This window comes from Podarcis pityusensis (assembly GCF_964106645.2).
Source record: "Podarcis pityusensis genome assembly, chromosome: 2".
In the NCBI taxonomy this organism is placed as follows: domain Eukaryota; kingdom Metazoa; phylum Chordata; class Lepidosauria; order Squamata; family Lacertidae; genus Podarcis; species Podarcis pityusensis.
This window is the reverse complement of record NC_138029.1, coordinates 62,214,897-62,241,930: the sequence shown is the minus strand read 5'-3', so window position 1 is coordinate 62,241,930 and position 27,034 is coordinate 62,214,897. Positions and strand designations below refer to the sequence as shown.

General features: G+C 40.7%; 1 protein-coding gene across 1 annotated transcript; it reads left to right on the top strand.

Moving 5' to 3' along the window:
- The first annotated feature begins 1,826 nt into the window (after positions 1-1,826).
- GFPT2 (glutamine-fructose-6-phosphate transaminase 2) lies at positions 1,827-26,734 on the top strand. Its single transcript, XM_080991386.1, has 19 exons — positions 1,827-1,955; positions 9,575-9,682; positions 10,178-10,276; positions 11,548-11,673; positions 12,137-12,195; positions 12,540-12,674; positions 13,718-13,779; positions 14,016-14,095; positions 14,429-14,546; positions 14,960-15,123; positions 15,784-15,879; positions 15,994-16,091; positions 17,527-17,647; positions 19,995-20,152; positions 20,556-20,670; positions 21,287-21,414; positions 22,192-22,359; positions 24,375-24,536; positions 25,708-26,734. Exons 1-19 carry the CDS (start codon positions 1,949-1,951, stop codon positions 25,750-25,752), a joined length of 2,049 nt encoding a protein of 682 aa, XP_080847512.1. The 5' UTR covers positions 1,827-1,948; the 3' UTR covers positions 25,753-26,734.
- Positions 26,735-27,034: the final 300 nt, after the last annotated feature.

Below are 27,034 nucleotides of genomic sequence, written 5' to 3'. Positions count from 1 at the left end.
CACTGTTATGTTGCAGTACTGAATTCCTTGTTGGTTATATAATTATTTGCACATTATATAATTATCTGTAAGTTATATCATTACCCATGAGCAAGTAAATCTATATTCATACCGATGGCTAGTGTGATGAAGTTGGTGGTACTTTGAGCTTTGTGGTTTTATGCCCTGAATCCCACCTGATGGGAACTATGCAGTTTAAAATGTGGCAAGCTGCATTTTGGGCTCCCCTACTCATTTGGCTGAGTGGGGCCCTGGGCTTTTGCCCCATAGTCCTGCCCTGACTTGTACCTGGATGAAGCCCACAGAATGACCTTGGACAAATCAGGGTAAAGATAAGATAATTTGAACGGAATTGGTCTGAATACACATTTAGTGCCCTGAACAACAAATGAATCAGAATGCAATGGATATACTTCTGCCTCAATTTCGAATGCCTATATTTTTTTCTTCAGACCAATGGGTATGGGGGGATCAGGGGGAGTGGGCTGAGCATTCCCACCCCACCAACCTAAGAATACTGCCTGCAATCTAAACAAACTCTGTGTACAAACATGCAAATGGTTTGTTGTGACAGCAGACCAAACATGGATAAGTCAGAAGAGAGGCCTGACACCGATATTCTGGTTTTTTCTTCTTCTTTGGCATTGGCAATCACTTTTTTAAATATTTGCCTTGAGAGAGTCTTTAAACCTTTTGTTGACCATTTTTGCTTTCCATTTTTAAGTTCTGGCTACATCCACCCCCACCACCAGATTTAAAACCTGGAAAGTTTAAAAAAAGTTAAAGGTACCCCTGCCTGTACGAACCGCCGACCATGCGATCGGCAAGTCTAGGCGCTGAGGTTTAACCCACAGCGCCACCCGCGTCCCGCCTTCTATATTACTCTCTACAAATGATGGACCATATTGCATGCAGGGAGCCTCAATATCAGTTCTTGGCTTCTCCAGACAGAACTGGGAAATCCAGTTCTGTCACTGAATCTGTCACTGAAATCCAGAACCATGGCTAATCAGGGGAGGCAGAATGCTGATCAGGATGTAAAATCTCTGGGTGAAACCCAAGTGTTTAACAGCAGCAGCAACCAAACAACTTTTTCATGCCTAAATTAGGCAGCTGAAATGAAGAAATCACATCAGGTGTGGCCTGTTGTGTGAAAGGACTATGTCCCCTGTTCATTCTGGCACTGCAAACAAAACCCCTAGGCACAGAATGTGCTCAGAACATCAACCCTGCTCCTTAATCCTTTGTCTTTTGCACTCGGCCTTGCTTCGTAAAGCTTGGGGTTCTACCCAGAGAACAAAATGGGCCCAAGAAGACTGACTGTGATAAAGAGCACCGATGAGGCCTGAGCTCAGCTTCCTATGCATAGTTGTCAACGTTTTCCGTTTTTTTAAGGGAAATCCCCTTATTCCGAATAGGATTCCTCGCAAGAAAAGGGGAAAGTTGACAGCTATGTTCCTATGCTTCTCTCTCAGCCTCACGTATCTTACGGGGTGGTTGTTGTGAGACGAAGACACCCCGGAAGAGACCTGCGTTGTCTATGAAACCCACTAGCAGCGAGTAAGAGGCACGCCCGCCTCCCTCCATCGCTACCGGGCGCCTTCGGCTCACTGCGGAGTCGCCACGCCGGTGGACGGTGCCCTGAGGCTGCCACCAGCTCGGCTGCAAGCCAGGCGGGTCCGCGCCTGCGCCTCTCGCCCCGTCTGCGCTCGGCCCCACAGGAGAGGGCGACGGCCAGAAGCGGGGACCCCCCCCGCCCCCCACACGGCGCTGAACTCCCTTCTTGCGCGTTCAGCCAATGAACCCGCCGAGGGGGCTGGCCCAAGGCACGTTATAAAAGGGGCCGGCGGAGGAGCGACGCGGCGTGCTTTGCTGGTACCCGACGGGAGACGGCGAGAGGAAAGGAGGGTTTCTTGCGCGAGCGCGGGCGGGCAAGCGAGCATCGGCCATGTGCGGTGAGTGAGGGAGTCCCGGAGGCTGCTTTGTTGCGCTTCTAGATGCGGAGCGCGAGGGAGCCCAGGCATCATGGAAAAGGGCTGCGGGCAGATCCACTCGGAGAGGTGGGGGGGGGGGACTTTGCAAAGGGAGACTTGGCATGCCTTGCTGCTGTTCTAACCATACAAAGGGGCCCTTCCATTTTTGCTGGGAGGGGGACTTGTGTAGATTTTGTGGAAGCAGAGCCGTATTATTTTCTAGGGAATCAGAAAGGGGAATGAACTGAAAACCTGACCTCGCCTTCCCCCAGAAAGAGATGCTTAGCGCTTCCTTTCCCAGTCAAGTCCCCCCCCCCCCCGCCCTTGCCATCCGGATGCTTTTATTGCTGTGCCCTCTGCTTCCTCCGGGTAGCCATTGAGCTGCAAGGCGACCGTAGTAGCAGTATGCTCTGCCCTGGCTTCCCTCCTCCGGAGGTTTTGTTTGTTTGCTTATGGAGGAGTTTAACGCTCCCATGCTCTTTATGAGAGCAAAGCCGAGCTGTTAAACTTAGCTCTCTCAGCAAAGGGGGACAAGAGGAACTTTCTCTCTCCCCCCCTCCCCCCAATCTTGGTCCTTTAAATGCTCCAGGTACAGTAACTGAAATTCCAGAAAGACTTGCAAAATGTATTTTTAATTGACATTAATGTCCTTTCGTGCAAATGTTTTTGAGCAATAGTTTCCCTTGCATTAGTAACGGTTAGCGTCTCCTTCCTACTTGGAAGAAAATCTGAACAAGTCATAAAAAGAGGTTTTCTGGTTGAAGATGCTGACCTCTCCTACATGGTTAAAATGTATTTTAAGGGCTTTGCTTCAATGGGACACTGGCAGACAGCAACATTTGAAATGTTCAGTTCATGCCCCCCTGTAATAAGTAAGTAAAGACGTGGGGAGATCTGGGCGCCACAAAGCAAAGACCAAAGGATTGCCATTTAAAGGCTCATGAAATCACATGGCCAGGAACTTTCCCTTCCTGGATTGCCCTGTATTCATGGTAAATGGGTCATCTGACTCGGTACAGCTTGGGCACAAGTCACTTTTGTGCATCACTGTTCAACCAGTGCTAGGAAACATGGAATTGCACCTTTCAGACAATAGCCTTCCTTAGTCAAATGTTTTTAAAAAGAATGTTCATTGTATGTGCATCGGTGGTGGCACACGGTCCCTGTTTACAAGACCAGAGCCCTCTGCACATATGGTCTCTTGTATTCATTTAGCCTGGGAGGGAGGAGGAGGAGCCTGCTACCATTATGCCCCCCCATCATGCGCATTCATTGAATACACTTTTGAACATCTGAAAATGGCTAAACTGTTGGTGTGATAGCAGCATAATCCTGATAAAAGGGCCTAGCCATATGCAGAAAGGCTATATATGAGCAGATCTCCAAATCTGTGCCTGCAATTCCTTAAACATCTGAGCAAATGAGAATTGCTTTAGGATAATTACCCTTAAAAGAAACAAAATCTAAGGATGCTGAAGATATGTTAAGTCAAGTAAAAAGGAATGGAATACATCAATAGGTATGGAATAAATGCCCGAGCCTATGTCTGAGAATTGGATTGGACATTATTAATTCCAATGGCCTGCTTCAGATTTGTACATTCAGAACAGGAAATCACCTACCGTCGCAGTCAAAGCAATGTGTTCTCTTTGAAAAGTGGACAAAAAGTGCCTTATTTTATCAATTTAAGAAGATTCTGTTCCACCTGAATTTCATTAAGTGACCCTTCTGCGCTAAAGAAGATCTTATCAGGAATGACCCATATTACCTGTGGTTAACAATTCAAGATTTTGTAACCAGAAATTGAAATAATACTAAATACTAAAAGCAACACATCTGTGATTGTAGAGCAGGAAACAGGGATATTGCACTGTTCAACTAAGTTTTAACTAAGGAGTGGTATCGCTGACTCAGTGTGAAGTAACAACAAGTATGTGATTTCAGTGCACTCAGCCTTTCTAACACCCTTCACTGCTGCCATAGCAACCAGGCAATTTTGGTGATGCAAAATGAATATGTAAATAAGAACACTGTTCCAAAAATGTCACTGGAAGTGGGGAGTGAAAGATTCCTGCTCGTAGCTGAAACTCCTTTAAAATACTCTTGGCGAAACAAGCACGGTTATATAAGAAGTTTTAAAAGCATAATTATTTTTCAAAAGAAAAATTCAAAACATAATACATTAAAATTCCATATATTTTAAAAACTTTTAACAGAGGTTGACAACCTTGTTCAGTCCTGAGAACACAGCTGTAGCTTGCTTGCTTTTGGCGATGTTGCTTCTTCCATTGTATATTATTTATTATTATTATTTATTGAATTCATATACTGCCCTATACCCACAGGTCTCAGGGCAGTTCACGGGATAAAATCACAATATAAAAAACACAAAATACATAATAAAAACAAAAACAAGGACAACCCAATAACCCCTCCCCCCCCAAAAATAATAATCAGAAAGGTAAAATAGAATTTTAAACAGAGAAAATAAGCACCCATCAGGTATCATCTAGGAGTAGATTAAAATATCAATTTAACTGTCTTTCAAATCAAAACATTTTAGCCATTGTAACCATTCACAGAAGCTCTTTTAGTACCAAGCCAGATTGGACATGGTGGAATTTTGTGACAATCTCTTATGGAAGACTTAAACATGAGCTCCATGAAATAAAGGGGAAATGAGAAAAAAATCTGACTGTGGATCCCTTTTTAAAGACTTACCTGCAGATTTCCTAAGCCAGCGTTTTTACAGGTGGTTCTTTCAAGGCTTACTTTAGCCAACCTTTTGCCATGCTGGCTGGGGCTGATAAGGATAGTAGTCCAAAACATGTGGAGGGCACCAGGTTGTTGAAGCCTGATCTTGGAAGACGTTTCTGTGAAGTTTTCAAATGGGAGTTGAAGACAGCAGCCTACCCCTTTGGCTTGCCCGCCAGCATCTGAAATCCAAGCAGATATGAGAAACCTACGAATGTCCAGGTGTGGGACTCCAACTTTTGCTAGCAGGACCAGTAATTAGGAAACATGGGAGTGGGCTTCAATATCATCTGGAGCGCTATGGGTTTCTCATCTCTGTTCTGAAGGTACTGCCTCTGAACATGAGGGTTCTCTGTAGCAGTAATACTAATGACTGTCAAGAGAATGTGAGTAACGACTTTTAAAAAGCTATTTAACTGGATTAAAGTTTAGGGTTCAGTAACATGCCTGGAAATGGTGCACAGCTGCAACTGAAGTATTGGAGACTAATCAGTTTGTCAAATTAACTCCATGATAATACAAAACTGGAAGGGACGCGGGTGGCACTGTGGGTTAAACCACAAAGCCTAGGACTTGCCGATCAGAAGGTCGGCGGTTTGAATCCCCGCAACGGGGTGAGCTCCTGTTGCTCAGTCCCTGCTGCTGCCAACCTAGCAGTTCGAAAGCACATCAAAGTGCAAGTAGATAAATAGGTACTGCTCTGGCGGGAAGGTAAACAGCGTTTCCGTGCGCTGCTCTGGTTTGCCAGAAGTGGCTTAGTCATGCTGGCCACATGACCCGGAAGCTGTACACCGGCTCCCTCGGCCAATAAAGCGAGATGAGCGCTGCAACCCCAGGGTCGGCCACGACTGGACCTAATGGTCAGGGGTCCCTTTACCTTTACTAATACAAAACTGCAGTTCTGAGATTATAGAATGGCAGGAAGACATCAGTACACTTGAAGATGGACTATTTTCTGTGAACCACAGAGATACAAAGTAGCTAGAGTGGGAGCCTAATCAAATAGAATTACTGCTGCAGAATACCGTTCCCAGTGTAGAAGATAAGTGGTAGGTCTATAATGCTCTAAGGCAGTACATATTTAAAAGCTGAAGGAGTGGAGTGTTGACTCATTAGTCTCAAACTATGAGACACCCCTATCTTGATCCTGGTAAACTTACAAGTACTGACGTTTCTTGAGGAATTTCCCCACTGGAAAACTCTCAATGACCCTTTCTTTACCCACCAGTTGCATTCCTCAAAGAGGAAGCAAGAATTTCAAAGCCTTGATGAGAGATAAAGGGAGCCGTTTTAAACAAAGATGAGCTTGTGCAACTTCTAGCTGACTCTGTGCTTGAAGAAGTGTGCATGCACATGAAAGCTCATACCAGTAACTAACTTAGGTGGTCTCAAAGGTGCTACTGGAAGGAATTTTTATTTTATTTTATTTTGCTTGTACTTCAGTTTTTTAAGTGCCAGCACAAAGCATGAAGGCTCTTTCCCTCACCCGCCTTTGTAACTTGAGTCTTTTCCTGTACAGAATTCCTTCTGTGCGATCCTTTAAAAGCAACCCGATTCTTTTCAGTTTTTTTTCAATCAAACCAAATGATTAAGTCAGCTGTAAGTAGGAGTACTTAATGTCATCTGTTATCTCCTGCATGATAAAGACAACAGCATGCTGAAGGCTGTAACATGAAGCTGTGCTTTTAGGAGCTTTGGCTGGGAAGTAGGGTCTAAGAAGAAAATAAGTGAGGATAATGAGGTCAAAAGGGAAATGGTCTAGTTAACAATAACAGGTTTATTGTACAACTCAATAAAACTCAGTAAAACTCAAAACATGGTTCAGTCTGTGGTTGTTTTCTATAGCTCTGTCCACATAAGCTTGTGCCACGTTTTGTTTGTCTCCAAGTTGCTGCAAGACACATCACTGTTTTTGCTATCACCAACGTATACTTGAAAAAATAATCACTCAGTTTCAAGCTCCCCCCCTTTGCTAATTCTGCCACTCATAAAAGGTAATGGCATTAGCAATAAATGAAACTTAAAACTGTATTTGCAATTTGTGCTAGAAGCTCAGGCCAAAAACGAACTTACGTTTTGTTTTATTTTAAAAATAATTATGATGGAACAACAACAGATTCTTCAGTTTCAGGAAAGGAAGAGGTCTGGTTCATATTATGTAATGTTTGTGACACATTGTAGCAATACTTATTTTTTAAAAGGCAAATACAGTGGTACCTCGGGTTAAGTACTTAATTCGTTCCGGAGGTCCGTACTTAACCTGAAACTGTTCTTAACCTGAAGCACCACTTTAGCTAATGGGGCCTCCTGCTGCTGCCGCGCTGCCGGAGCAAGATTTCTGTTCTCATCCTGAAGCAAAGTTCTTAACCCGAGGTATTATTTCTGGGTTAGCGGAGTCTGTAACCTGAAGCGTATGTAACCCGAGGTACCACTGTACTTATTTTTTGCCTCTCTAAAAACTCTGTATCAGCTACTGAAGTTCAGGTTCCTGCCTTTTTTTTAAAAAAAATAATTCATTAAATTTAAAATTTGTATTACAAATATACAAGCATACAATCATACATTTCATACAATCCTTAAAAGTGTTCAAACATACCTACACTCAATCCCACGAATAATTCATTTCAGGTTCCTGCCTGATCACTACCAAATTCATACTGACTTGCTCCAAAATATAGGCTATTTCTAAACAGCTCCTAATGCCCTCACAGTGTCCAACTGAGCAGCACATAAACCTAATCAAAAGAGAGAGGACAATCTGTTTGTGGAAGGAAGTATGTGAGAAGGGGAATGAGTTTAACAAGCAGTAGAGGGTTTGGCTACAGTCTAGCATGGAGTTAAGAGCATGCAAACCCATTGACATTTAATGGTATTGACTCTGTGCTGGGAATTTTTGGCCTCCTTGTGTGTGAAAGTGAGCAGTTAATAAGTTAATAGAAGGCACAATAGAATGTGTGTGCTTGAAAGGAAAATTTCTTTCCCATGACCCAAAGAATCTATAATATATTCCTTGGCAGCCCAGGCTCTGCTATCATTTTCAGTGAAGTCTCTAGTGGCTTCTGAGTCTCCTGGTATGCATGAATAGTAGCAGTGCTAGAGTTCTGTATAAACAAGGAACCTTTACCAAACACAGGACACTGGCTGCATTGTGGACAGATCCCTCAAAAGAGGCCTTCCCTGAAGTGATAATACACATAAAGACATGATGCCTTAATGCAGGAAATCTGACAGGTCTTGAAAAATACATGTTGTAAAGCAGTGGTTCAGAAAGCAGCAAAAGGGTCATTTCTTTTTTAAAAAATGAGGATATGCAGAAATGTTTAAAACACTTCTCTGGAAAAGTAGCAGAGAATTTGAGCTGAGCACATGGAAAAAATGTTAATAGCCATAAATTTAACAGACTTTCTTGCTGCCTCGGGGCAACTTTTTAATGTTACTATTTGCAGGCAAGAGTTATAACCGATATGTTTTAACAGAAAACCAAACAAAAACACAAGTCTTCAATACACTGGGCTGGGGGCTGTTATGTGAAATCCCAGTTATATTCTAAAAAGTTTTCCTTTTCAGGTCTGTTGTAAAAATATCCGCTTTGCACATCTTCTTTTCATAGGTGGGAAATTGCTGACTAACTTTTGCTCCAAAAGTACAAATCCTTCTTGGTGTCAGATAATACATATTTGACATGACCTGTGTAGCTTCAGATGTGGATACTAAATGATACACAGTTTCTCATTTATACTCATTTGTTTATTTATAATTTCATTTTATGTACAGTACCAAAAAGGGGGGGGGATATCTCCAAAGGAGTACCAACATTGGAAAGATTGCATACCAGGGATGAAGAATAAAAATGGAAAAGAAAAGTGGGAAAAGATCAGCGTAACTAATACATCTCACATTCTGAAGGGATGTTTGAATAAATTAGGGCTGGGAATTCAGACCAGTTGAAATTATTTCGTCAACTGACTGGTCAGATATTGTCAAATAATTGCCAACTGTTTGTAAAGCATTAATTTTATTTGGCCAAGAAAAAAGGTACAAAGCTGTGGCTTAAGGGAATGCTGTAGGGAAGGGAAATTGGCTTTTAGTTACAGCACCTACCAATCCGGAGTAGCAAAGAGCAGCAAAAAAGTATCCAGCTTTGTCCCCCATCTGCCCCCAAAATGTTGCTGGCTATTGGCAGTAGGGTGCTGTTGGCGGTTTCTTCTACCTACCCACTGTTTGAGTAGGTGGGCACCTCATCCAAACCCTCTCCAGCATGGCTTATTTGAGGACTGGGATTGTCTGTTAAGCATCAATCTGTTTAATATGATGCTAATTACAAAAACAAATTAGTTTAACTGTTAAGCATGAAACTGTTCCCTGGCCATGGTAACAAATGACAATACACTGTAATATGCAGTAAGTTTCCACCTCAGTTAGTGTTCTTGACAGCATGAAATATTTGACCATGATCAAATAGTAGGTTAATTTATTGGTCAGTTGACAGTAATTTGATCAGTTAGTTGACAAGTGTGCCAGTCATAAAGCAACCTGTCAATTGGTGTCCTAACCTGGGAATCTCACTCAAATAAATTAAATCTTTGATACTGACTAAAATTGTGCAACACTTTATGAATTATTGGATTGGGTTGCCTCATTCTAAAGGTGGTTGCTTAACTACGTAACAAACTTCATCTGAGTAACAAGACAAACTCCCAAACCTTTATAGTGACAGGATTAAGCCTTGTAGGATTTGTTGTAAAATGTAGCACTTTGAGTTTATAAGACTTTATATGTGCTTCTGAGTATGTTGTGTAAACATATTAAAGTACCAGCTTATCATTCTTCTTTTCAATACCCAACAGGAATATTTGCATATCTGAACTACAGGGTGCCTCGGACCAGGAAGGAGATATTTGAAACTCTCATAAAAGGGCTACAGAGACTAGAATACAGGGGATATGACTCTGCAGGTATGTGAACAATCCTGTTGTGCAAAATTTCCACAGCAGTGGCCAAGTTGGTCTCGTACTGTAAGAAAAACAAAAGAGTCTTGTGGCACTTTAAATGCTAATAAATTTATTATGGCATAAGCTTTTGTGGACTCTAGTTCATCAGATGCATAAAATGACATCTTAGCTGGCAAGTACATAAAGGAGAAGATTTTAAGGTGGGAGTTGAATGGCAATGAGAGGCAGATATAGCCATCAATGATAATTAGAGCTTGGCAGAACAATCCAGACATCCTTACATTGGGCTGCTTATTTTATTTTAGTAGGTAGAGGTATTCCTCCACCCAGTGCCCTCATGAAATTTTGCTGCTTTTAAGTCATTTGGGGCTTGTCTAAGGTACGATGAGCAATACAAATGTTTTACCTCAACACCAGTTGCCTAAACATTCATCTGACTTTGTAAGCAATTGTATGTGTTAACTAAGACTGTACGATAAGTTGTGTTCTGTATTTCAGGTGTTGCAATTGATGGGAATGATAATGAAGATAAGGAAAGGTACATTAAATTGGTCAAGAAAAGAGGAAAAGTGAAGGCTCTCGATGAGGAGTTGCAAAGTGAGTAGAAAGGGTGGGATTCAACTCACAAACCCCACTAACAACCAGCACAAGGGCTCAGGCTGGAGTTCCCTGCCTCTAAGCTAGCATATCAATTGCTCTTCTTTGTGGACTGTGGTGGTTTGTTTAGCAGGCATGTCCGAAGTCCATTTCGGGGGCCTAATCTGGCCTGCCGGTCGATTTAATCCAGCCCCCGTGGCAGTACAGTGGTATCTCGGGTTATGAACTTAATTCGTTCTGGAGGTCCGTTTTTAACCTGAAACCGATCTTAACCCGAGATACTACTTTAGCTAATGGGGCCTCCCGCTGCCGCCAGTGTGCGATTTCTGTTCTCATCCTGAGGTAAAGTTCTTAACCTGAGGAGGTACTACTTCCGGGTTAGTGGAGTCTGTAACCCAAAGTGTTTGTAATCTGAGGTGTTTGTAACCCGAGGTACCACTGCATATGTCCTGGGGTAAAATCCTAAGAAAAGCTCAGTAACTTCAATCAATCCTAAAAAAAAAGCTCAACAACAACTCTGGTCGGCCCTCATGCATCAAATCTGGCCCTCTTTGAAAAATTCATCATTAGCTACAGTGGAGGAATGGTTGTTAAAATTACTGGATTTAGCTGAGATGGTGAAATCGACATTTTTAATCTGGGAAAAAATATTGCCCGCATTTACTAAAGATTGGAAACTTCTTACAGATTTTATGCATGAAGAAGAAAGAGAACTTAATGATATCAGGGTTTAAGGATTGAAGATAATAATGTTGGTTTATAGAAGGTGGATTTTCTGGGTGTTATCTTGGAGTGGCTATGCTGAATAATTCTCCCTATATAGCTGACATATTAACAACTGGAACTTATCTTTTTTATTTTCTTTTTCTTTCCCTCTTTTTCCTCCCTTCATCTCCCCCCCCCCCTCTAGTTCTGTTGGGTATTTTTATTTAGATTTGCTTTTTAGGCTTGACGAAAAGGTAGCTGATATTAATCTTTGTATTTTTGTGTGCAAATTTCAAGAAAATTAATTCATTTTAAAAAAGAACTCTCTTCTGTTGGTACTGATGAAATAAATGCAGCCAATATAATATGGACAGCCCAGTTTCATGTGGTTTATTGAAAGTATAGAAACAAATACTTTCCACACAGTTTAGAATTTACAAATTGTCACTCTTTTATAATTAAATAGAAAGTTAAGACTATGTTAGTTACATATTTTTGTGACTATAATTTGAATTAAAAGTGGTTGGGATTGATTTGTGTGTGTATGTGTTTGATTTTGTATACAGAACAAGATGGTCTAGACTTAAAGGCAGACTTCGAGACACATTTTGGTATTGCTCACACTCGCTGGGCAACCCATGGAGCACCAAATGCAGTGAACAGTCACCCACAACGATCAGATAAAAGTAACGGTAGGTACCTTCTAAAAAAATCTGTAGTTGCACCAGAGTAGAAATTCCCAGAAACAACTTTGGAAACCAGTAGACTGAAATGAATTGTTTGTGCATATTAGATAAGGTTGGTGATTACGTCACATATTTTTTCTTCTTACACAAAGGAATGTTGTGGTTTTGCAAAGGTGCAACTCCAAGGATTCATGAAATTAGGGAATCTGAAGCAGCTGAGGCTAGAATGCCAGGATTCCATTCACAAATCAGATTGGAATTCCTACAAAACCCCTTAACATACTGTGTTTTCATTACCAAAAATCTAGTGACAGCAGCCCAACACAGTCACTGAAAGAGGAAAATAACGTAAAGCACTTTGCCGATTTAAAATGCTATTTAGAAAAGGTTCCAACTTTAAATCTTTGATTGAATTAAGCTGTTATTGATTGGTTCATCTCTTTTTTGTGTGTTTTCCTATTTCTTTCAGAATTTGTCGTTATCCATAATGGGATCATTACAAATTACAAAGACCTAAGGAAGTTTTTGGTAAGCTGAAAACAACTGGATGTCCCAAAATGTGTGTGTGCCAATTTCAGCTCTGTGGCCTGGTTAGCTTTTGCTCTATGGCCTGGTTCTCATGATGCACTAAGCCAAACCTTGGCTTAATGAAACCATTTGTACCTAGTTTAGTGGGGCCTATGATCAGGCAAGTGTTTATAGGATTGCAGTCTAAATGAAGTTTCTCTATGTGAATTTTGGTAGGTGATGGGAATGATGGTAATTGTGATTGAAACCGTAGATGACACTTGATTATGTTGTATGTAGTCTTAAAATCCTGATGGTAACACAGAGATCTAAACATTTTCTTAAACCCCCCCCCCCCATTCCAGGAAACCAAAGGTTACGAGTTTGAATCTGAAACAGATACTGAAACCATTCCAAAGCTGATCAAATATGTGTATGACAACCGGGAGTCTGAAGACATAAGTTTTTCTGTCTTGGTTGAGAGAGTCATTCACCAGCTGGTGAGTGGGAAATTTTCTCTCTTTATTTCCTATAATAAATAATATTTAAGACAATATGAAACTACTTTTCATGTGTGAAGTTAAAATGTGGAAATAACTACTCAGTTTTGTTCTGTTGGGAAAACTTTAAAGAATTCTTTCAATTCCATGTTTTATTTTGCTTTCGTTTTAAATAAAAATACCATCTTGTTACATACCTGCCCTGTGCCTGCTGGTTAAGAGTGAGGTGCAAACCCAGAAGAAATAGAGGAAACTGTAGTATTTCTGAGCACAATGATTTTCTTTTCCTTCAGAAATATCAAACAGCAATAACCAGAGCACAGTCTTGCCATTTACCATCTCTTGTCTTCCTCCTCTGTAGTTCTCAGATGAAAAGTTATTGCACCAGTTAAAAGATTTCTAAACTTCCTTATTAGTTTAATAGCCCTTGGACCGTAGATCCCAAAGCTGAATGTGTAGAGTAAAGGTACATTTTCTTTCATCATTGTTTGGGACAGTTCATTCCTTCCAGTGTGAGAGCCAGTGTGGTGTAGTGGTTAAGAGCGGTAGATTCGTAATCTGGGGAACCAGGTTCGCGTCTCCGCTCCTCCACATGCAGCTGCTGGGTGACCTTGGGCTAGTCACACTTCTCTGAAGTCTCTCAGCCCCACTCACCCCACAGAGTGTTTGTTGTTGGGGAGGAAGGGAAAGGAGAATGTTAGCCGCTTTGAGACTCCTTCGGGTAGTGATAAAGCAGGATATCAAATCCAAACTCCTCCTCCTCCTCTTCTTCTTCCTCTTCCTCCTCCTCTCTATTTACTCTAACCTGACTAAATTTAATGGGGATTAGTCCCACACGTGTGTTTAGCATTGCTGACTTGTGCATTTTTTACCTCCTCATTTTGTGATAATCTTTTGTTTCTGACAATTCCTTGATGCCGAATGACAAAAGATTCATTTTTTCCTCAAAGGGTCATTAGAGATAATAAGACAGGATCTTACTCTGTGTGTAACTATCATCCATGTCATCCTCCCCCACTAATGTTTAATTTCCCCCCTCCCAGGAAGGAGCTTTTGCACTGGTTTTCAAAAGTATCCACTACCCAGGGGAAGCTATTGCTACCAGGTTAGTAAAAGTATTTAGTGTCCATTACTATGTAATAGAAGCTGAGGATATATGTGAAGCTCTGTGGTTTTTTATACTTGATAGTTTGTAGAAGGGTTTTTTGCATTTGGTGGGGTCCATATTAATAGACAAGCACACAGGAAAGGTTTCTAGTAGATATTTTTTGTTTGAAACATTCACTTTATCCTTAATAAAAGTTATATAACTAATTTACCTGTTGTTTCATTATTTGACAGGAGGGGGAGTCCACTACTTATTGGAGTTCGAAGTGAATCTAAGCTTTCCACTGAACAAATCCCTGTCCTATACAGAACATGTAAGTTATTAAAGCATTATAACCATACAGGTCTTGCTTTTGTTACAGAATTGTTGAGGAAGTGAGTTCATTAAACACACAGAGAAATGCTCATGTTACTAGAAACCCCACTGGTAGACATATAGGGCAGTGAAATATTTGGATTAGCATCCCCAAATCTATTCTGAAGCATTGAGTGGAAACCCAGGCCATGTTTAGGGGGCAGATTGTGGGGAAGAGGGAGGAAGAACCTTGCTACACCTGTTTTAAAATCATGTAATTCTGTATTTCAACTTGATCTATATAATGAATCAATCTTCACAGTTGTGTGTGTGTGTGTTTTTTAATTGGCAGGCAACATTGAAAATGTAAAGAATCGATGCAAAACACGAATGAAAAGACTAGATAGTTCTACCTGCCTTCATGCTGTTGGAGATAAAGCGGTTGAATTTTTCTTTGCTTCAGATGCAAGGTAACTGAAAAATATGTGTGATCTATGTTAGCAGGATCAGTTTAGTTATTTACCCTACCCTTGAAATTCAATGGAGAAATGTAAATCAGTGGGACAGGCTGCTGCTGGCTGCAGCTTCTAATCCAGGCATGGCTAACCTGTAACCCTTCAGACATTGCTTCTTGAATACACCTCCCGTCATCTCTAGCATTGGCCATGCTGGCTGGAGCTGACATTTTGAATGTGAGAGCCTTTCTAGAACTTGGCTACCAAATGCTCATTTGGTGTTGCAACTTTCCCATCTTTGAGTTGTGACCAAGATGTGGGGAGTGCATAATCTAAGCTCCTTTTTACTCTTAGACTTTGCACATGCAAATAGAACAAATTTAAATGGAGATTCTGTAACTTAGCTGACTTTGCATTCTTGTTTGTAGCGCTATAATTGAACACACCAACAGAGTAATCTTTCTAGAAGACGATGACATTGCAGCAGTGGCTGAAGGGAAGCTTTCTATTCATCGGCTAGAACGTTGCGCTAGCGATGACCCATCTCGGATCATACAGACTTTGCAGATGGAACTGCAGCAAATCATGAAAGGTAAGGGCAGCTGAACAATCTTGCTGGTCCAAGGGCATATGAAGGAAACATTTACCCATTAGAAACCAGGTGCCTTTCTAGTCAAACCTTAGCTATAGGAACAGTGCTAGAGATGGGCAGGGAGGAAAAAAGAAAGACAGTTTTAAAATAATGACAATAATGATACTTCAGTATCATTTCTAGAAGCTGGTGTTTCCCCAGAGCTGTAAACTGGTCCTGCTGAGGCATTTGAGGCATCAAGTGTAACAGTTAATAAAAACAATGAATATTAGTATGATGTTGTTCGAAACATGTAAAGCATCTGAGCACTGAACAGTAAATAAACATAGGCAGAAAATTCAATTTCCACTGGTGTCTTGTTCGTGGAGGCAGTTGATCCATAGCCCTCTGCCTCACCCTAATGCCCTTTAGCCACCAAACCAGAACAACTTCATCTTTAATTAAGCTTACTTATTGTTTAGGAGAATTTAATATTTATAACGAAGTGAATTCCCATAACCCCTTCTGCATTCTTTGCCCAATCTTTTGCTAGCAACAGTTTTGACTTTTGTTGAAATTGCTGTTCTGTGCTTGGTTACTCTTGCTGCAAATTCAAGTCTCATTTGAACAGTAATAAGAAAGGCAGTCTGAAACTTAACTAGTCATGTTTTATAAAAACAGGGAACTTCAGTGCTTTCATGCAAAAGGAAATATTTGAACAACCGGAGTCTGTTTTCAATACCATGAGAGGAAGGGTGAACTTTGAGAGCAACACAGGTAACATGGGGGAATTTTTAATTCCACTCAACATTGCCACTACTCTTTTTTTTTTTTAAGCAACCTACTCTGAACTAAAGATATCGCCTTGTTTCTGTTTCATGGAAACTACAGTTCTCTTAGGTGGCTTGAAGGACCATTTGAAAGAAATCAGAAGATGCAGACGATTAATAATCATTGGTTGCGGAACCAGTTTTCATGCTGCAGTGGCTGTAAGTTCAGTATACTCTTGAACATGTAAGAAAGATAATGGAAACGTATGGCTACAGGGATTTTACTTTTCTATTCTTATTTTGCTTTTATTTATAAAAGGTTTATTGATCAGTTTTCACAAAGTGGTGCTCAATAAAAATACATTGGACCTCCATAAATATACCATAATAAACCCAGTTGTGTTTGGTGAGGTTGGGTGCAGCGCTCACCTGACCTCGTGTTCCCCATGTTGCTGCTGCATACCAGGGCAGAAGCTGTGAAAGACACTTAGGGGTGGCCTTGCTGTACCCTGTGTTTCCTGCCTGGTTAGAGATAGAATACAGCCCCCAGTCAACAAGACTTGCTGGTAGAGGGTGGCTGGGTAAAGAGCCTGTGGGCAAACATAGACCGCTTCCCCTCCTTGCTAAGTGCCTTGATAAGGCATACCAGAAACAGCTGGGATGAGGGACAGCCTTGAGGCCTCAGAACTCCTCATTACTCAGGAAGAAGACACAGCGGATAGAGTGGTGGGTGGAATCCTAGCTAAGACAAGCAGGGAGAAAATGCTTGGCGGTGTGCAGTGTGAGAGAGGTGTAGGGCTGCGGGCTAGGCTTAACTGATGTCCTGGCTGAGAAGCTGACTGAAAAGAGGCTGAAGGGACCTGGGGACCTGGTGAGCTTCAAACAGTGCCTGAAGTGCACTGACATGGACCTCATAGATTAGACAGGGATGGGCTTTGATAATATGGCACCCTGAGCGAGGACAAAATTTGGCGCCTCTCCCCCCCCCCCCCCAAATTATTTCTTATTTTCACAATTATTCCTTTTGGTACAGTTGCTTTTTTAATGGATCTTCTCGGTAGCTACCTGGATAAATGTTGTTGTTGTTGTTATTTTGTGCTCCCTCGGCTTGTGGGAAACCGCCCACACGACCTTAAATCCAGCACTGGAGTAGACCCTCCTGCCTCAGCCCACAGGGAGGTGGGATGGTTCTGGGAGGGAAGAGCAAGAAGTTATCCCCCTCCCCCATTCTGCTGCTCTACCCCACTGCCTGCTTGCTACTTTAAAAAATAATAGACAGGTTAACATGGCAGAAAAAGAGAGAGTGTTCAGTAGATGCCTTGGTAAGAAAGAATGCCTTTAATTGCTGACAGAAGCATGCCACCAAAGATGCTCACCATATCTTTAAATAAATAAATAAATATAAATAAATAAATAAATGCATAAATAAAATAAAATAAAAAATAACCATCCATTATCTAACATACCCTACAAAAATAAGAAGAGTTGCTGGATTGGATCAAAAGCTCATCTAATCCAGCATCCTTTTCTTACAGTGGTCAGCATTTACCACAAGTGGGATGTAAACACAACAGCACTCTCCTCACTTGTGATCTCGGCAAATATAGTTTATTTCTGCAAAAGAAATGCTCTACTATCTTTATGTTGGTTACAGACCCGTCAAGTTTTGGAGGAACTAACTGAGTTACCTGTGATGGTGGAACTTGCCAGTGATTTTCTGGATCGGAATACCCCTGTCTTTAGAGACGATGTGTGCTTTTTCATCAGTCAGTCCGGTGAGCTTTAATCTATGCTGTATGTTAATCTTGGCAAAGCTTTTTATTTGGTTTTCAGATCTATCATGAGCTGGTGACAGCTTCAGAGCCAGTCTGGAATAGGTTTTTTACACTCTCAAGTGAGATCAGGCATACCTGATTTCATCCTGAGTCTATGTCCCAGTCCCTTTCTCCATACCTAGGTGATAGATTCCTGGCTACATTTTTGAATGCTTTTTACTAGCTGAGCTTTGTATGTCAACTGCTACAAGCATATCACAGTAGAAATATAAAATAACATTCTATGACTACTCTAATTTGCTTTATGTGTTAAAAGGGAAATAGCATTCCTATGTCAAGGCTGTAAGATTTCTTCTCTGTTGATCATGTACTGCAAAGGAAAAAGCAGGCTTTTCGGAGTTTGTAAAGGATGTAATAAGCAGAGTGTATCTGGTGAGGCAATTAGATAACAGTGTAGATAAGTTAGGCCAGAACCCTCCTTTATTAACTAAAGAACTACTTGGCAGCAGAGTGACACTATACCTCAAGTTATCTCTTAACAGTGAGAGGCAAAAGAACTGGTGCCAAATAGAGAGAGGAATCTTAAATGCTTCTTTTGTGGTGTAGCAGGAGAGCATAGAGCAGAGGTGGGGAATGTGTAGCCCTCCCATTGTTGCTAAATAATAATAATAATAATAATAATAATAATAATAATAAATTTATTTGTACCCTGCCCATCTGATTGGGTTGCCCCATTGGCCATACTGGCTGGGGCTGGTGAGAATAGTAGTCCCACAACATCTGGAGGGTCGCAGGTTTCCCACCAGAGAGGAATACTGCTTCTGAGGAAGAAAAACACTATCAAAATGTATTAGGCTTTCTCAGTCCAGTGAGTTTTCATTTGGCACTAACTTCAGGTTTGCCTCTTTTTGTCCCTGTGCTATTTTTGCTGTGGTGTTTTTCTTTTTGTTGCTGCTAACAATGGACAATGGGGCTTACACAATGATAATATTCCAGGAAATAGAAGATACAGTATAAGCAAACATTAGTCACTCCCAATTACTCCATTCTTTTTATTTAAGTTTACATTTTAAGTATCTCATCAACCTAATTAGAACAAAGTTGTCCTAAAGGATGCACATTTTCTGTCAGGCAACACTCAGGTTGAGGTCAAAGGGAGAACATGTAAATTGGTACGAGTGTTTTCAAGACAGAGGAACAAAGGTTGACGTGTAAACTTCAAGGCTCTTCTGTCAAGATGGGCACAACATAAGTATGAAATAGCTAAATTAGACCTAATAATGAAGCTTCGTTTTAATATAGTAAATCTGGGCATGAATAAGGATAATGGTTTTCAGTTCGCTACAGGTGCCAGTTAGCAATTGCTTGGATCACCAATTACTGTTGCTGTGAATAATAACGGTGATAATTTAAGATTGAATTGAATTTTCACAGTCTGTGTGTCTTCATTTCCTTGCTGTTTGACTCCTCTTTTTACAATTTCCTGCCATTTATCTTCCTGCCAATTTAAGATAATTATGCATCTGATGAAGTGGACTCTGGTCCACAAGGGCTTATGCGAAATGAGAATGTGTTCATTTCCTTTGAGGTTCTATAAGTCTTTTTGTTGCAATTTAAGCATGTGATCTGCAAAATTTTGTTGATGAAACCTAAAGGTACCATGAACCAGTCTGAAAGGGTCAAGGAGGACTAAAGTACATTCTCATTCTATCGTCTGATCTGGTGCATTTGATTTGGACAATTAATCCAAATGGCTATTGATACATTTTTTTAAAACCCTCTTTTCCTCCAAGTAGCTCAGCTTGGTGTACACTGTTCTGCCCCCAGCCCAAATTTATCCTCAAAAGGTGATGTAGGGTGTGTTAGGCAGACTGACAGTGACTGTTCCAAAGTCACTCAGGGTGGGGATTTTAATTTCAGTCTTCCTAGTATGACATTCCAGTTTACTACACTGCACTATCTTTCCTATGGCTCCAGAGCTTAGATTCCTGGTGTAGGAGGGATTTTCCTCTGGCTTTCAACAGTGCACCAGCAGCTGGGTGGATGGGCGGGAGAAGTTCTTAAAAAGCAAGCTGGAGGAGAGCCTGGGGATCATAGTGCTCAGCTTGTATTTAAAACATTGCTTCGTATTCTGAACCAAGAAACTACAAGTTGTGTCAATATCACAAGCTCAGAAGGGGTGAAACAGTATGGAAATGCCAGTCCACCAGGTTCTTCTATGAATGGGTTATACATTTCTAGCTATACAACCTTTTCAAGTCAATCTCTTCTGACTTTATATGATAGGTTAATAATTCTGCTGCAATTCTGAATTAAGCATAAATGTCAATATGTTCTTTTATTGAAGGGGAAACTGCTGATACATTGATGGCTTTGCGGTACTGTAAGGATCGCCGAGCTTTGACAGTTGGAATTACAAATACTGTTGGAAGCTCAATATCCAGGGACACAGACTGTGGTGTGCATATCAATGCTGGGCCTGAGATTGGGGTGGCAAGCACAAAGGTAACTGATATGTAGTCACTGGTAGGTTTTTTTCTTTGACCAAATCATAGGCCTAGACATTTCTGCATAGATTGCCGGAATAATAGCCTTGCATGGTGCTAGAGCACCATGTTTTATGACACTGTAGGATGCTGCCATGTCAGACCACTGATGGGTTCATCTATCTCAGTATTGTCAGCACTGATTGGAAGTGGTTCTCCAGGGTTTCAGGCAGAGTATTTTGCAGCTCTACTTAGAGATGTCAGGAATTGAACCTGGCATCTTCAGTGTAAAACATGTGATCTGCCACTGACCTGTAGCCCTTCCCACTCCATCGTAATGTAAGAAATTATTTTGCTGAGGCAGGTAGTTTAGGTAGCAAACATGAAGCAAGCCAAATTAATGTCTTTTTAAAAATCTTCAGGCATATACCAGCCAGTTCATCTCTCTTGTAATGTTTGGTCTGATGATGTCAGAAGACAGAATTTCCTTGCAAAACAGAAGACAAGAAATCATAAGCGGTCTGAAGTCATTACCTGGTATGCATGTTTTTACCGTTCAAATGATATATAGATATATAGATATATGGGAATGCTAAAATTCAAGAATATGTGGGCCATTTCAAACGGGATATGTAGAACGTTTTTCAAATTATTATGTGAGTAAGGAATATCCATAGCTTTTATTTTTAAAAAATTAAGTTAACCATTTTTAATCCAACTTTATATTTTGAGGTGCTCATATTTTACTGTCATAGCTCCAGTTTGTACTGTATTGAGTTCAGAACCTTCAGGGAAAAAATAACAATTGAGAAAACAGTTTAGAGATAAAATGGAATAGCCTCTTGTTTAATGTCTCAAATCAATCCCCAAATTGATTTTTAAATCATCCTCTGTATTCGCAGATGTGTTTAAAAGCTACTGAGTGTTCAGCATAGGGACTGACTGAAAATAATTTTCCATATCTTTATTCAAAATGGCCCTGTGTATCTTTTTTTTTTTTTTAAGGAGCAAAACACTGTGCTTTGCTAGTAAATAAAATTAAAGTTGATTAATCTGAATTCATGCAATCCTGGCCACAACTTCTGTTTTACTACTTTTGAAATGGTTGGCTCTGTAATACCGTAAATAATTATTGGTTTTAACCTGTTGGCAGAGATGATCAAGGAAGTACTGTCCTTGGATGAGAAGATACATGATCTGGCACTTGAACTATATAAACAGCGATCACTTTTGGTTATGGGTCGTGGCTACAACTATGCCACTTGCTTGGAAGGTGCATTGGTATGAATTCATAATCTCAGTTTTATTTGTGACATTTTTCCTGTTCTTTGTTTGGCATGGTTGGATGTTGTTTGTTTATATTGTTTTACCTGGAATACTTGCCTGTATTTTACCCCAACCCAAGATCAGCAGATGGGCAATTTAGGAATATGTTAAATAAGTACATAATTAAATATGGTTACATCTGTAAGTAAAACATTTTTGCATACATTAGGTTATTGCATATATAAAGCCTTCCATGGACAGAAAGAGTCCTTCCTCCCATGGAAGGCAAAGTCTGGATCCAACCGATTAAAATGTCTTCTTTTCAGGGGGCGGGGGATTGCGTATCTGATGGGTTTTGTTTCAAAAAACTCTTAAGAGCTGTGTTGCTGAACAAAGAGGTGTAGATGTTTCACTTTTTTCTCATTTTGAGCTCAGTACATCAGCTATTGCTGCCTTGCAGCTTCCGTTAATTAAATCAAGACTTGTGTGCAGGAAACCTCAAACATACTTTGAACTGAATGAAGGTGGCGTTTATGATCTTAGATTTGAGGCATCTCTGATCTTCCTGTTTTGCATATGGGCATGGGAACCATACGTGTACATAGGTCAGGATCCAAAGAACCACATAACTTGTGAAATGTTGCCTGTGGGACTTTGGGCACAATGAAAGTGTCTTTTGGATTCCAACATCTGTCAGTTTTGCCTACTTGCACTTAATTATTTTTGAACGTAATAAATGCTTTTTTATTATCCCAGTGCTTTGGTTGTGATCTTGTTCCATTTGCTTTGCAGAAAATCAAGGAGATTACATATATGCACTCTGAAGGCATTCTGGCTGGGGAATTGAAGCATGGGCCCTTGGCTCTTATAGATAAGCAGATGCCAGTTATCATGATCATTATGAAAGATCCCTGTTTCACAAAGTGCCAGAATGCTCTACAGCAGGTCACTGCTCGCCAGGTAAATTGCCTAGTAAGCATGTCACTTTTAGGACTAGATCGCTTGTGCATTTCCTGCAAGATTATCATTATGAAGGGTAGTCATAGGCAAGAGAAAGTAGAACTGTGAGGTCAGAAAGGGCAACCAAAATAGCCATAGGGATGGAGCCTTCCCATTCACAATAAACTTTATCTGTCATGGATGCTTTAGCTGAGATTCCTGCATTGCAGGGGACTGGACAATATGACCCTTGGGGTCCCTTCCAACTCCATGATTCTATATGTATGGTTTGGAGGACATGGAAAGAGATTTCCTTTCCCCCCTTATCTCAGTAACTCTAGAACTTGGAATCATTTAATGAAATAGATTGGGTGTAGAGATTAAGGACAGACAAAAGCAACCAGTCTTCACACTATTCACAAATTATGGAATTGCTGTCAACTGATACAGCGATAACCACTACATAAAAAAGGTAAAGGATCCCTGACAGTTAAGTCCAGTCGCAGGCGACTCTGGGGTTGCGGCGCTCATCTCGCTTTACAGGCCGAGGGAGGCAGCGTTTGTCCGCAGACAGCTTTCCGGGTCATGTGGCCAGCATGACTAAGCCGCTTCTGGCGAAACCAGAGCAGCGCATGGAAACGCCGTTTACCTTCCCACCGAAGCGGTACCTATTTACCTACTTGGACTTTGACGTGCTTTCAAACTGCTGGGTTGGCAGGAACTGGGACTGAACAATGGGAGCTCACCCCGTCACGGGGATTCAAGCTGCCGACCTTCTGATTGGCAAGCCCAAGAGGCTCAGTGGTTTAGACCACAGCGCCACTCACATCCCATAACCACTACATTAGGTATCTTTAATTGGCCATTAGAACTATAGTGAACAAAGTTTTGGATATAAGATGAGGTGGAAACTGTCTCTCAGCAGCTGTTGCTCCTCTGGACATTTTCAGCCTAGGGAAGCATGTGCTCAGAAGACACTGCTGCAAGCATATTATGCTGGAACTAGGAAAATACATTTCATGTTCTTAGGTTGTACATAACATTTGGTTTGATTTGATTAACATTTGGATTGGTTTGCACACATTTCAATTTTCCCAAGGCCTTTTATTTATTTATTTAGTATTTTAGTATTGATGATGTAACATTTCCCATGGGTTTGGAAATGTTACATCATCAATAAACCTATGGAATGTTTTTTCCAGTAGAGGTTTGGCACTTGTCTTCCATACTAACTTGTCTGCATAAGCTTCAAGGCATAACAATTAAAATACACAGAGTGGGTAATAGTTAGCAGGTGTTCTGCGATGTTAGTTCTTACATGGTTTTTATTGTGTATATATAATTATTGTGAAAGACTTCAGTATTTTTTATGAAATTTGTTTATTTAATTTATAAAAATATTTAAATACCGTTGTATTATAAAATATATACCACCGTGGTTTACAGAGATATGCAAAATGGCTTTCAACTTAAAATTTAGCTCAGTTGACATTAATTGCTGCATGTTGGCAAAATGTCTGAAATGCGCAGCAAAATATACCGTATTTTTCGCCCTATAGGACGCACTTTTTCCCCTCCAAAAATGAAGGGGAAATGTGTGTGCGTCCTATGGGGCGAATGCAGGCTTCAGGGAGCTCTGCGCAACCCTCGGGAGACCGGCTCCGATGGCCACGCAGAGCTGTCTGCAGTCCCGGGCTCAGCGCAGCTCTGCGCGGCCATCGGGAGCCGGGCGCGAAGTCCCGCCCGGCTCCCGATGGCTGTGCAGAGGTGCCTGCAGTCCCAGGCTCAGCGCACTTCTCCCCATCGCCAGCCCCACAAGCTTGGGGGACAGCGGGGAGGCGGAGCGCGCCTTCCCACTGTTCCCCGACCTGGTTCTTCCAGCCCCACACCTGGGGGGGAAATAATTTTTTTTTCTTTATCCCCCCCCCCAAAAAAACTAGGTGCGTCCTATGGGCCGGTGCGTCCTATGGGGCGCAAAATATGGTAGATGAAATGAAAATGTAACCTTGAATCAACTTTGATTTCTTGCTTTGCAGGGCCGCCCTGTTATATTGTGTTCTAGAGAAGACACAGAGAGCTCAAAATTTGCTTACAAAACTATTGAGCTTCCACAGACCGTTGATTGCCTGCAAGGAGTTTTGAGTGTTATCCCTCTACAGCTGCTTTCATTCCACCTGGCTGTTCTCAGAGGATATGATGTAAGTTACTTCTATATTTAGGCACTCCAATTAAAGCACTTATACAAACACACTTGGACACTTCCCCTGTTTCTTCAGACTTGAAACAAGAATGATTACATAGAATTTAAACAAAGACCTAGTTGTGCTCTCTTAAGATGGAAATTCAGTGCAAATCGAATTTAATTTACTTTTACCCTGCAACATAAGCTCCAAATATTAAAAGCGTAGAAAACAAGTTTACACAATTACAAAAATAGTTTTGGAGCGCATGCCATTTTTCTTGACATGCACATTCCCATGATCCAAGCTATAAGGAGCGGTTTGCAGCAGATGCCTGTGCGACATGTCAACCTCCCCTTTGCCTTGCCCCACCCCTATCAATGAGTGGCAGTGAGCAACTCAGCAGCTGGGAAGCAAGCATTCTGGCTCTGCCCCCTGAGTGAGCTGCTGCTGCTACACAACAGTGATGTCAGTCACTGATAGGATACAAAGGTGCTCCACCTTCAGAGTTTAGGTGGATGCTAAATGAAGAAAGGGTCCCGTCAGTTTTGTTGTTCTGACCGTGGGATGCCATACCCAAGGATTGTCTGGTGCCAAAACTCCATTGCCAGTGAATACTTTCATTTTATGCATAATGCATAATCTGTTTTAATTGCTGTTGCTGGCTTGTTTTTTAACCTTCTATTGTTTCTCTAACATTTGTTTTAATTTTTTTTCGTGCCTTGGGAGTTTACAACTGGGGCATATTTGCTTTTAAATCACAGGTTGACAGTGTACACGATCAATTACACTACACAGTTTCAATGTAATCTCTCTCAGTTTTCATACATTTTCTCACATTTTGATGATAATTTTGCTAGATTATCTATAGGGACGATCCATAGCTGGAAAGGTCAGAAGGAAAGTAGGGAAAGAAGCAGAGACCCAGGGTTATGGTTCAAATACGGCAGTAGAGAGAATACAGAAGGGATAAGTGGTCAAGGGAAAGTGGTCAGGCAAAGCCAGCTGGGAAAGGATGCAGCTATCTGTGGTTGTATTTCCATATACATTCTCAGAATTTGTGGAGGAATACAGCTAGTATGGTGATTATTATTTTTAGTCTGTTTTACTGAGTGATGCACATGAATTTCTTAAATGAAAAAGCCTCCTATAAATTGAATTGAGGATAATTTTCTTTTCTTTTCCCCAGGTGGATTTTCCGAGGAATTTGGCAAAATCTGTGACTGTGGAATAAGCATTGCACAGTAGAATATTTGTTACCCATAATCCAAAATTGAATTTCTGTCAGTGAGACTTTAGCAGACTGTTTTGATGATGCTGATTCTACAAAGCAAAGTAAACATAATTCTGTTTACTTCAGTGGGGTTTGGGGCTGTGGAAACCACAAACCAGTACAATGGATCTGTTGCTAACTGGAAAGTATTTGGGAATGTTTTGTTATTTTTTAATGTGATCTTTAATGTGCCTTTAAATATTTGTTACTTGCCTTGCACCTAAGTGCTCTTGCCACATCGCTGAAATAATAAAATTGCCAAAGAAAGGAAGAAAAAGCATTGTTTACAAATGGTTAATGAACAGTTTTTCTATTTCTATGACTGTGCAATATATGTATATAACTTTTGAGTTACTGTGAATAAGTCAACACTATACATGCAGCCTGAATCCATACATGTTTACTCAGAAGTAAGTCCCTCTGAAATCAGTAGGATTTATTCCTTGGTATATATGCATAGGAGTGCTGCCTTAGTTCTAAATACAAAGTATTTATATATACACAAATGTATAGCATTTAAGTTATTTTTAGTATGTTGGTTGCCTGTAGTAGTGGGCTGATTTTACTAATTGTGTACAAGTTCTTTTACTGTTTGTGCTTTGTATTTTTAACTGGAATTCTCTTTCCTATTGTATTAACCTTTCCTATTTACTGTTATGGGATTGTATCTGTATTTCCACAGATCCTTTCATCTATCTACACTTTACAACTTCTGCACTATTGTGAATTAAAGTTTCTTAAACATCATTCAGATTTAGTTGTGTTTTGCTGAAAATTTCCTTTTGACAAAATACCAGTTTACTTGAGCCAAATTATCTTCATGTTCTTGAATAGTATTGTTTAACCATAGTAAGCTATTGGCTGTTGTGTGAGCTCAGTATGTTTATATTTAACTATTGTACAACCAAACGCTATGCAATTAAAGAGACTATTGACTGCAAAATGTTCTTGACTGGATTTTCTGATTCTTTTCTACAACCTTTATTTATAAAAGCCAGTCTCCAACATTCCATCACTCTCTCAAAATTTTGTAATACTCTTAAGAGAACTCAATCCCATAACCCAGAATGTGGAGCTCTGTAGAGAGGACAGGGCCTGATATTCAGTGGTAGGGTGTAGGTTATGGTGTGAGGGGGAAAGAAGTGATTTATTTGAGGATATTGTGCTGGTCCTCCAATGAAATTGACTGGTAGCTTTAGAGCAGACGAAAGGAAGTATTTCTTCACACAATGAAAAATTAATT